The sequence below is a fragment of the Chinchilla lanigera genome, unplaced genomic scaffold, assembly GCF_000276665.1.
Source record: "Chinchilla lanigera isolate Chin_1 unplaced genomic scaffold, ChiLan1.0 scaffold00141, whole genome shotgun sequence".
NCBI lineage: Eukaryota > Metazoa > Chordata > Mammalia > Rodentia > Chinchillidae > Chinchilla > Chinchilla lanigera.
In genome coordinates this window covers 956,890-968,295 of record NW_004955542.1, presented here as the reverse complement: position 1 = coordinate 968,295, position 11,406 = coordinate 956,890, and the positions used below count along the sequence as shown (strand labels likewise).

General features: G+C 65.3%; 1 protein-coding gene across 1 annotated transcript in view; it reads left to right on the top strand.

Moving 5' to 3' along the window:
• Positions 1–11,406, top strand: part of Gpc1 (glypican 1) — a gene marked incomplete at its 5' end in the record, with an annotated part of 20,740 nt that continues 9,334 nt past the window's right edge. The window contains 1 exon segment of the mRNA XM_013508117.1: positions 1–103. Within this exon segment, the coding sequence (XP_013363571.1) occupies positions 1–103 (103 nt within the window).

Here is an 11,406-nt window from a genome sequence, read left to right as displayed (position 1 = left end):
CGCGGGGACGCTGCCAGCAAGAGCCGGAGCTGCGGCGAGGTCCGCCAGATCTACGGCGCCAAGGGCTTCAGCCTGAGCGATGTGCCCCAGGCGGAGATCTCGGGTGAGTGGGGCTCCGCCCGCCTCCGGGCCGGGGTCTGCGTCTGCCCTGCGCCGCTCCTCTGCGCCTAGGTCCCCTCGCGTGCCCCGGCGCCCTCCCCGCGGGGAGCCTTCCGCCCCGGGCGCATCCCGGCCGAGGCCGGCTGTCTGGGCGTAGCCGACAGGGTCCTGGGGTGGGGACCTCTCTGGGAGGTCCGAAGGTCCTGCCCGGAGGTTCCCCGGGTCTCCAGCAGCGCCGCATACGGGCTTCGTGAGTCGCTCTCTCGCCTGCTGGTGGAGCAGACGGGACGAGCGGCCGCGACCGTCCCTGCCCGGGAACTTCTGCCCGCGCGCCCGCCCCTGGCCCGCCTGGCATTCGGGGGCCCAGCTGCAGGTGGTCGGCTCCTTGGACCCCGCCCAGGGCCAAGTCATCTTTTGTAAGCAGAGCGGCCCTCCTGGCGGCGGCCTCGGCCCTGCAGCTGCCTGCGAGCGCCCAGCCCCTCCCTTCCCCGCCGGCGGAGCTGGGGACAGAACTGTGTGAGCCTGGCCCGGGCACCTGTCCTGAGGACGCCCCCCCGCTGCCCCTGGCCTGGCTTTTCCCTAAGGTGTGGGCAACGAGGTGGGGTGCTGCACGGGCCAGGTTACACTCCGGTGCCTCCCTGAAGGAGGCTTGCAGGCCGGGGCGGACTCACGTGGTGGCCTGCGACTGTGGAGTGACACTGGGCATCTCTGTGAAGGGTGGCAGGGTGGCCAGGCTCGGGACTCCGCCCCCAGGGTCTCCGAGCAGGGCCGCCTCAGGTGCCCCCGTGGGTGACACGGCTGGAACTTGGTCCCTGACAGTTTGCTCTGTGCCCTGCCCGTGCCTCCGCGTCCTCCGCCACACAAACAGAAGCCATTCCTCGGCCCCTGCCTTTTGCTGAGTCCCTCGGAGTGTCAGGGTGGCTGAGCGGCCGACCCCCACCAGTCCACAGTGTGGCCTCTCTTGGACCCTCCTAAACTAACACCTGCAACCCACTGTTCCAGTTAGGCAGTCAGAGTGGGCAGCACCAAAGGCACAGATCAGGTAGGGGAAGGTCAAGGCAGGGTCTGGCCAGAGGCCCGAGTCTGGTCATCCTCGGGGATGGGGTGCAGGGCTAGGGGACCCAGGACACCATGTTGCCCTGGTGTCTCAGCTGTGGGTGGAGGTGCTGTCCTTCGGCAGGGTGTGTGGATGCCCCTGGCAGAGTGTCCTGCCAGCTGCGGTCAGGTGCCACCCTCCATGGGGCATGTGAGGCTGAGGACTGTTGTGGACAGGGCACCCCCCAGTGTCCTTCTGAGAGAGCCACTTTCCCATGGCCTCTCGGGCTGCACCCTGGGCCCCCAGAATGGGAGAGCGGCTACCAGGGCCCAGGTCACTGGTGAGAGTGGGGGTACCACAGGAGCCGAGGGAATTGACCCTAGGGGCACCCAGGGGAGCAGTGACCCTAGGGGCAGCCAAGTCGGGCATCTTCTCTTGTTCTGGGCCACCAGGCCTGGCCTCCAAGGACTGGGCGCCCTCTGGTGGCCCCTGAAGGCATGGTCTTCCAGGAGCCACTGCCACTGACCTCTCCCGCAGGCTCCTGTGGGGTGCTGACTCCTAAGGGGGCTCTTCTGGGAGGGCCGCTGGCCCAGCCGGGTGGGGTGGACACCCAGCTCTTCCTCAGGATCAAGAGGGCAGGAGGAGGTCCTGGGCACGGGTGGCCTTTCCAGCTCTGCCTGCGTGGCCAGCAGCGTTATCAGAGCCTTGCAGTGGTTCCGGAGGACTGGGCCAGGCAGCGGCAACAACAGTTATCCCATTTTACGGATGAGGAAGCAGGCTGGGCAGGCAGTGGGTGGGCTCCAGCCTCTGCGTGAGGCTGTCACCTTTCTCTGGAGCACTGCACAGAGAGCCGCCTCTAAATCGCAGCCCACCAGCCCCGGGGCTTCTGCCTCTGCCACCGGACTGGCCTGGGCACCTGTCTGGCCCCCCAGCCCTTGCTGCAACTGCCATGTGTCCGCTGGGCCCCTGGGGACAGGGACCACTGCTACCTGGTCCTCTGTTGTCACCACAGAGCTTGGCCTGGCTGCTGGCCCAAAGTGGGTTCTCAGTAAACACCCGTGGGTAGACCCGTGCTTGCCCACCTTGACCACCATGTGGGGCTGGGGAGCAAGAGGCACAGGGTGGGGGGCTCAGAGCCCACAAAACCCTGTCCTTGGAGTCTTCCAGCTGGGGCAGAGGCGCAGGGACTGGGGATGTGGGGAGTCCAAGGTCAGGGCCTTGGAACTGGCCCCTCGTAGGAGTTGCCCAGCTGCTCCCAAACCCTGGGGCCCCAGCCTGCCAGGCAGCATGGGCGCTGCAGGCCCTGGAGCAGTGCCCTTAGCAGGAAACAGACCTAGAGCAAAGTCTCTGGAGGAGGCTCTGCCCACGACCTGGAAAGGTGGTCCTGGCTGGCCCAGAGCCACCAGTCCAGACTGGTTGAGGTCAACTACCAGCCCATCTGGGGCTGAACCGGAGGGACTGTGTGCCTGTCCCCTGCAAGAGGTGGAAGCCCCCCGTGTGGCTCAGTGAGGGTCCCCAGGGTGGTCCTGAGCCTCCGGCAGGCGGTGAAAGCCTCAGGTTTCATCATTCGCAGCACAAGACTGGGCTTTGGGTACCCAAGGGAGCTGTGATCCAGCAGGGCCATCCGAGTGATGCAACGGCCCGGGGCCTGCCGGACCCGCCGCTTTCCGCTGTGAGAGCAGAGCCTTTGCTCACCTGGTGAGGACGGAAACCATCACAGCCCGGAGGCTGCTGGGAGGGGAGGGTGCTGGCACTGTGTGGGCAGCCTTGGGCCCTGTGCCCCTCGCCCTGGGTGCCCCCTGTGATGCATGCCCACCTCTCAGGGAGTGGTGTCGAGAAACAGCGCCGGGCACACACCACGTACTTCGTCACCGTCTGGGCTGGTGACGTGAGAGGGCCTGTGTGGGTCCACTGCACAGATGAGGACATCGAGGCCCCAGGAGCCACATGATGTTCTTAGGACCCACTCTGGTTGGAGCCTGAACCTGTGGCATTCAGTGCTGCCCCGCAAGGCCACCTCAGGCTGCCCCTTCCCGGGACTGGTGCCTTCTTCCCTGCTTGAGGCCCAAGACAGGATTTTAGAGCCACCTCACTACATTGCATTCCCGGCCTCTGCGCCCTGAGCTCCGTCTCTTAAGACCAAGAATGTCTTTTAGCTGGCACTCCTCCCTTGCCTCTGCTCGGCCCCACTGCCCCAGGGCTCTTCCTGGGCTCCAGGGCAGGAAGCAGTGGCCCCAGCATGTGCTGTGGAGCTGCTGGCCGCTGTGCAGCCCCAGCGTGTCTTCAGCTGGGAACACAGACCTAGCCCATGGGACCAAGCTCCCCCGGGTGGTGGCCAAGCCCGCAGACAGGACTGGTCGATCTGTTGGGTAGTAGTGTTCTGTGCTGGTGCTGCTGCCTAGCACCCCCTAGGCCTCTTTAGAGGGGGCTGGGGGCATACCAGCCTGGTGGCCAGGCAGCAGGGCCTAGCTCCAGAGCCAGGAGAAGGTGTTGGCAAGTGGGGGTCACCCTGTACCCGTGCCACATACCCACGGCACAGGGTCACCCATGGGCATGCACCACATGGGAGGGGGCTGGGGGCCCAGGCCCACTGTCTGACACGCCCGGGTGGGACTCCCTTCCGCATACCGGGCTGTCCGCCACCTGGCCCTGCCTGAATTCAGGTCAAGACTTGGGGCTGGAGGCTGGTGCTCCTGTGGTGGGCCTCTGCCTAGCCCAAGTCTTGCCCAGTCGCCAGCACAGCACATTGGCATGTGGGCTGCTGCTCCGGTTCCATGGGGGCCACCTGGCTGGGGCCCTGTACCTGCCTTGCCGCCTGCCACCCCTGTAGGCGGCTGTCTCGGCAGCTCTGTCTCGGAACAGGCCTGGGCAGGTCGTGAGCAGCTCAAAGCCCCTGGTGGGGATGTTGAGGCTTCCAGCCTCTTGCAGGGTTCTCCCATGCCCGCCTCTGCCAGGCAGCTCCCGGGTGCAATGGCTAGGAGTCCTGTGGCCAGCCTCGTGCTCCCTGGCTCCTGGCTGCTCCCCATCCTAGCACGCACACCCCTCCCTCCAGACAGATCCTCCCTTTGCCCACCCACGGCGGGCGCCTGGCACCATCCCCCTGGGCCCTCGGTGTTCCTAGCATCCCCCGACACGCGCACACAGGGCTTATATCTCAGTGCCCCAGCTGGGGCGGCTTCAGCTCCATGCGCCAGGCGGGGGCTGGCTGGCTGGCAGTGCAGGAGTGTACCAAGTGCCGTAGCAGGTGCTGCAGATGGGCAGTGGTGGACATGTATTGTCTTGGGTTCTGGGCGGGAGTCGGAGGCGAGGTGCCGGCGGGCTGTCCTTTGAGGCCGTGGGAGAGGACTGCTCGGAGCCTCGCCCGGCTTCTGTGGTTTGCTAGCGTCCTGGGCTTGTAAATCTCTGCCTTCATCTTCACACGGCTCCTGCCTTCTCCAGATTCCCCGTTTTATGGGGACGGCAGTCCTGGAGGAGGGCCCACGGGATGATCTCACCTGAGCAGGTCCATCTGCAGACTCCGGACCCACGTAGGGCCCCTCTGGTCCTGGGCTGGGACCACAGCATGTGGGTTTGGGGACACCTTGCAGCTCGCAGCAGGAGAGAGCCGTCCTGCCCTGGTGTTCATGATGTGACCTCCCGAGGACAGGTGTGCTGCTTCCTGTCCCTGGCTCCAAGACCCTGGATACGCCTGGGGAGTCAGATGCCCTACCCACCACAGTGCAGCCTCAGCCTGGAGAGCCCCGGTGGGCAGAGCCCCTCCTCCGTGCACCCTGGACAGCCCTGGGGTCCCAGTGTGGGCGAGCAGCGGAGTGGGGAGGGCGCAGAGGAGCCCCGGGTACTGTGCTGCCGCCTCTCCTGGGCCCGGGCAGCCAGGGAGCCACTGCTCATTTGCAGCAGGGGCTTGGCCGGGTGACAGGGCAGCCCCCAGGGGCTCCATCAGCCCTGTCTCCTGCCATCTGCCTCGGCCCCAGAGACCCGACCGTGCCCTCACCTGCGCCATGTCTTGGACAAGGCACGTTAGGGGGCTTGGCAGGGAGGAGGCCAGCAGAGGGACCGGCCCAGGCTGGGGTGGAAGCAGACAGAAGACCAGGGCCTGTGCTAGAGGCTGGGGCTCACTTGGCCTCCAGCTCAGCGCAGAGCTGTGTGCCGTGCACACCAGGCAGGGCCCAGGGAAGCGGTGGAAGAGAGATGCCCCTGGCAATGTAGGCTGAGGCCCTCCCCACCCCTCCTCTCCCTCCTTGCCACCTGCTGTGGGGCCCCAGGAAATCCTAGAGCGGACAGGACTGGGCTTCTGCCAGGCCAGCCAAGTGTGAACAGAGTCCCAGAGACAGGTCCCCAGGGCTCAGGGCAGAGCTGTCTGTCCTAGGCCTGCCCCAGGCCTGTGTGGGTACCCTGTGAAGGCACAGCCTGGACCTCCAAGGGGGTCTGTCCTGTAGGTTTTGGGGTGAGATCAGATCAGAGGGTGCACAGTGGGGCCCCAGGTCACAGTCTCTCCCAGTGCAGCTGGGGAATCCGGGGACTGAGGGGCCCCAAGGCCAGGACTGGGAGGGCATGAGGACAGGGCCCCCTGGAGACTCAAGGGCAGGGTGAGGCAGCCTCTGCCAGCCACACCCAGCTGGGTCCCCTAAGGTCACCCAATGCCTGAGCCCTCCATGCTGCCTCCTGGCACAGTTAGGGAGAGCTGGCCAGGCTGGGAGCTCAGGGCCTTTGTCCTTCCCCCACTGCCCCTCTGAAGATAGGGGCTGCTGAGAACTCAGCCCGGGGCTCCAGGCCTCACATCCAGGGCCCAGCAGGCTCCGTCCACATGCTGACCCTCCCGACCCCCTGGGACCAGGGTTTGGGCTGCTGGCCCCATGCCCTGAGAGACTGGATCATGTGCTTCTTCCTGGGGGTGACTGAGGCTGGGTCAGGTGGCTCCCCCTACCCATAGGCCAGTTTCCTGGACTCCTTCTCAGCACTGGAAGCACCCTGGACATCTGTGGCATGGCCTGAGGATGGCCATCCCATGTGTCCTCTCCTGCAGCCTTGGGGTCAGGGCCACCTGTGTGGTCCTCCGAGCCCATCGGTGCTGAGCCACGTGCGATGCCTGAGTGTGTCCCCAAGCTTCTCGGCCGCGAGTGCCCATCCCACTCCCTCACCTGTGACCACCTGCTGGGCCCTGGGGAAAAAGCTGACGCCATCTGCCACCAGGATTGCTCAGCACTCACATTGTATCAGCGGTCACGAGGGAGCTCAGGACACCCTGGACTGCGGGGCACTTCAGAGGGACGAGGCTGTAGCGTAACTCAGCTCCCTGACCTGCCCCAGCCCCTCCTGTCCAGCAGCTTAGTGCCCCGGGCTCCCAGGTGGGCAGCGTCCCGTCCAGCGTGTGTGCTGGGTCAGGGACAGAAGTCAGAGTACAAACATGACAGGAAGGGCCCCACCTCAGAACTGCAGCGTTTCCTCCACTGGGCCGCGGCGTCCCAGGGCCTGGGCTCAGCACGGTGGGAGCCAGTAGTGTGCTTGTGTCACAGCACTTGACGCACCAGGGCCCCACCGCGACTCTGAAGCTCCACCCGGTGCTTGCTGGCTGCCAGGTTGGGCAGAGCCAAGTGCTGGGGCGGGAATGCCCACGGCGGCTTCTCTCATGATGCCCTAGTCACTGAGGGCGGGTGGCAGACGCCGTCCTGAGATGGTCTGCAGCCTCTGCCACATGACAAGAGGATTGGCCTCCAGCATGGAGCGTGGCTTCTGCCTGGGGAGTGACAGGGTGCTGAGGGGTCACAGGTCCTGAGTCTCCAAAGCCTCCCCCATGGGTGTAGTTGGTGCTGACCATAGATGGGGCAAGGGCAGAGTGGCTCTGTGGGCCGGCAGGGACCAGGTGCTCTCACGTCATGTAGAAGTGAAGGGAGGTGATGACAGGTTGGCACCCTCCCCTCTGCAGCAGACCCCAGGCTGACCAGGGCAGACCTGTGCAGCAGCACCACACAGCCCGGCCCCTGGCCATGGCCTGAGACACGTGGCCATCTGCAGTCACAGCATAAAAGCTCCAAGCTCCTGTGCTGCCCTTGCAGGGCCGTGCTGTGGGACGTCCAGGTGCTCCCCACCCACAGAGCCACCAACACACTCTTTGCCACACTCTTGTCTGCAGCCAAGGCTAGGAGCGGTTCCTCCTGCTGTTGAAATACCCAGGACACATGGGAGCGGGACAGGGAGGGCTGGGCTCCCAAGTGTCCCTGGGCAGTGGGTGATGGGGCCCAGCAGAGCTGGTTGGGGGCTAGTGGCCAGCATCAGCACCCCTCACAGGGCCCCTGTGGGAAACTCAAGGGGTGGCATCTACCCTCCTGCTGAGTCTAAAGCCCTCGACGTGGCCAGTGGCCAGGGCCACCCTGGAGAGAGTGGGTACCACTGACCTGGCAAGGATGAGCTGGCCTGAGGGATGGGCTTGACTGAGAACAGGGTGGGACAGGTGTGAGCCAGGTGTGGGGTGCCCTCAGGACCCTCACGTCTGTTGTTCCTTGGAGCCGAGACCCTGGAGCTGCCCTCCAAGACAGAGGCTGCTCCAGGAGCCTCCTGGGAGCCCCGACAGGGCAGGCAATGGTCAGGGCAGTCAGTGTGGGGTGACAGGCCGGCGTGGCACCCAGGAGCCCGTCTGGAGCCTGCTGGGGGTCAGGCATCTGCACAGAGGCTGCGTGGAGTGGGGGCAGGGAATGCCCAGGAGCAGTCTGTGCTGTCACATTGGCACTGAGATCTGGAGGGGTGGCCCGGGCTGAGGGTTGTCTCTCTAAGGGAAGTGGCCAGTTGCAGTGACCATCCTCCTAGCAGAGAGATGATCCTGAAAGGAATCAAAGCCCGGTTGTGTGGACCCAGCTAGCCCACCTGGTTCTCGTGCCAGCAGCACGCCCTTGCTGTGTGACCTTGGGCAGATTGCTGGACTGCTCCTTCCTGTTGGGGGTCCGGTCAGGGAGCACCCGTTGGTCCTGTTCTTTCTCCAAGTCCTGTCTTCCACAAGGCCAGCCCTGGGCCAGGGAAGCCAGCAGGAAGGGGATGCTGCCCATGGTGCCCAGGCTGCTGCCTCCTGGAAGCCACCCTTGGCCATCTCCGCATGCAAGGTCAGTATTACTGCTGGCTGGCCCAGGGCACAGGAAGCCAGGAGCTGCATGGAAGGCCAGTGCCAGGACCCATACCAGTCTCGCCAGGGCCATACAGCAAGCATCGGGGCCAGCCCTGGAGGTGACAGCTGATTTTCAGGAAAGGAGCCAAGCACAGGTCCCTAGGAGAGGCAGGAGGGCAGAGGAGATGGTGCTATGGGACCAGCTTGTGCCGGGCCTAGAGGTCTGGGCCTCTCATCCCCAGATCCCAGGGGCGGGCACTGTCCCTGTGACTGCTCTCTGGGGATGGGGCTGGCTCCTCCCCCAAAGCCGCAGACCTCTGGGGTTCAGTGTGCCTGCCTTGGGCCATAGGGTATCCCCGCCCCTGCCCAGAGCTGTCACTGAGTCCTAGGGTAGACAGGGGAGGCTGAAAACCCAGGCACCCAGGGTGGGCTCCCCACCTCCAGGGAGATCCTAGCATAACCATCTGACTTGGGGCAGGGTGGAGCCCACAGAGGCCATGTCCACAGCCTGCTCTTGGGACAGAAAGGGTCCTGATGGCTGGGGTCAGGTGTCCCTCCCCACGGGACCTTCAGGCTGTCCCTGGCTGCCTGAGGTGGTCTAGGTCCCTACAGCACCTGGCTAGGGGCAGGCCTACCGGGTGGCCACGCTGGCTCCAGGGACAGTCCCCTGGGCCCTGCTCTACAAGAGGCTTTTCCTCCACACCAGGGGTCACTGGGCTTGAGGGTCCTGGGCACCTCGGCACTGGCCAGACCCAGGCTCCTTTTCACCCCTTCAGGGGGACCTCAGGCCAGAGGGGTGGAGGTGGAAATTGGGGTCAGCCAGCAGGCCCAGGGCAGTGTCCAGGCTGTCTACACTGGGAGCCTCGGTCTCCCAGCTGCCAGTAGGGCAGAGCACTATCTACCTGGTGATCATGGGAGAGACCACAGCACCTGGGGTGAGGAGCCCCACAGGTGACAGGTGTGTGACTGGGGGACTGTGTGACCTCAGGCCCCCCAAAGGCCTGCAAGAGGTGGTAGGTAAAATATAGGACACCCAGTTATGGTGGAAATAGCAACTCGTTTTGTAGCTCAGTAAGCCCGAAACATTTTAATTTCATGTACATCACAACTTCTTAGTGTCAGCATGCCCCATACTCAGTACCAGTGGGTTGCAAACACTTTTGGGGGAGTGGTTTGCTTTTGCTTCTGTGTGAACTGTGTGTATGGCTCAGCGACTGCACCATCTCAGGGCACAGCCTGGCCCCACCGAGCTTGCTCACGCTGCTGTGCAGCTTCTTCATGCCCAGCCCGGCAGCCTCTCAGCTTGTGGCACTCGAGCTCTGCCCCTGTGCAGTGCCATCCCCTCCCCAGCCCCAGCAGCTGCCATCCTGCCAGCTGGCTCTGACTGGACTCAGAGAGGACCTTGTAGCAGGGGGCTGCGCAGGCCGCCCGCCGGCCCCGTTCGCCCACGCTACTGCGCGGGTCGGAGCCTCCCCGGAGCTCAGTCCTGTGGGTGTCTGCTTTCCCATCTTTCAGTAGCAAACAGACATCTGTCTCTGCCTGTTGGCAGCTGTGAGTTCTGGGAACAAGGCTGGTGGGTATCGGTTTAGGTTCCTGCTGTCCAGCCGTGTCACTGTGCCTGCCACCCTCGTGTGACAGCACCCGCAGGGCCAGCAGGGGCAGGGAGCAGCACACCCCTAGCTCCCGAGCGGGTGGGCAGAGGTGCTGTCTGGGTGCGGCGTGGCTCACCGGCTCTGGAGAGTGCTCAGAGGTGCGAGCCCTCACCCTTCCGTTGTGCTCTGTTCCCTGCACCGTTCTGAGTCTGCTTTTGTGCTGGCCCGACCTTACCTGTCTGTGCCACCTGTGGGATGGGCACTCGGCCTGCACTGTGTCCCCTTGCCAGGACATCGTGTGGACACAGCAGAGGGAACAGGACCACTCGATCTTGTGGGCCTCGTGGGCTACGCCATGACTCAGAGATGGGTGGGTGGGCAAGCTAGATGAGAGGGCTGTGCAGGCCCCGGAGGACGGCCAGGGTCCCTGCCCGGCTGTGCGGTGGCGGGGGTGGGCCCCGGTGAGTGTCCTCCTCAGCCAGGGCTGAGTGTGGCCGGTGGGTGAGGCAGCCAGGAGTGGGCGCTGCCCCGCAGCCGGGACCCACGGCCAAGGACATGGCAGGCACAAGCTCAAGGTCCCCTCATCCCCAGTGCTCGCCCAGGCCACAGCATGAGCTTGGGCACTGCAGCAGAGGGCTCAGGGAAGGCCTGCTTGGGGGTCCCGGGGTCACATCTGATCCAGCCTCGTCCGGTGCCAAGACATCCCCAGATCTGGCGTTTACGGCAGGCCAGTATCCAGCGTCCCCAAGCGGGGAGCAGGCAGCTTAAAGAGCACCTATCAAGTCACGGGGTGAGCCCCATTCCTGCCTCGCAGGGAGCCTGTGGGCACTTTCTGTCCGCAGGTGCAGACAGGCTAAGGGCTGAGCGGGACCCGGACCTGCAGAGAGGAGAGTGAGGGCGCTTGCGGGGAGGGGACCCTGCAGAGCCTGGCGGCAGGGAGCGGGCGCTGTTGGGGGAGCTGCCTACGTGGTGGAGGAGGGGCCTCCTGGACCTCGGGCTGGAGGGTGACCCAGGAGGAGGCTGGGCCAGGTGCACACTGCGGCCGGGGGGGGGGGGGGGGTGCGGGCTATGTCCTGAGGAACGTGGGGACCTTGCGGGTAGGTGGTTATGGGGATGGAGCCCCAGAAGCGCGGGACTAGGAACTGAAGGGACAAGATGATAAAGGCGGCCTTTGAGTGTCCAAGACATCGTGAGGAGCTGGTGTTAAGTGGGAGAGGGGTTTCTGGGTATGTGATCAGCAGCCCCTCCGCATCACCCAACTCCCCCATTACAGCCCGAGGCAGCCCTGCGATCCAGAGGAGAGGGCCGGTGCGATGGGGGGCTGCGGCCCGCGGTTCCCATGGAGAGGGGGCGGGGCAGGCGGAGGCGCGTGCGCGCGGGAGCCGCCCTCTGCCGAGCGCGCCAGTGCGGCTGCAGTGCCTCGTCCTCCCGCCGGGTTCCCGCGATCCGCGGTGCCTTCCGCGGCCGCAAAGCGGGCTCCGAGGGACCTGGAACCGGCAGCCAAGCTGGACCCCCTCGCCCCGTGCTCGCCACGGTCGCCTAGCCAGCTCCATCCCTCCCTGGCCCAGCCCCGCACCCCTCCCACC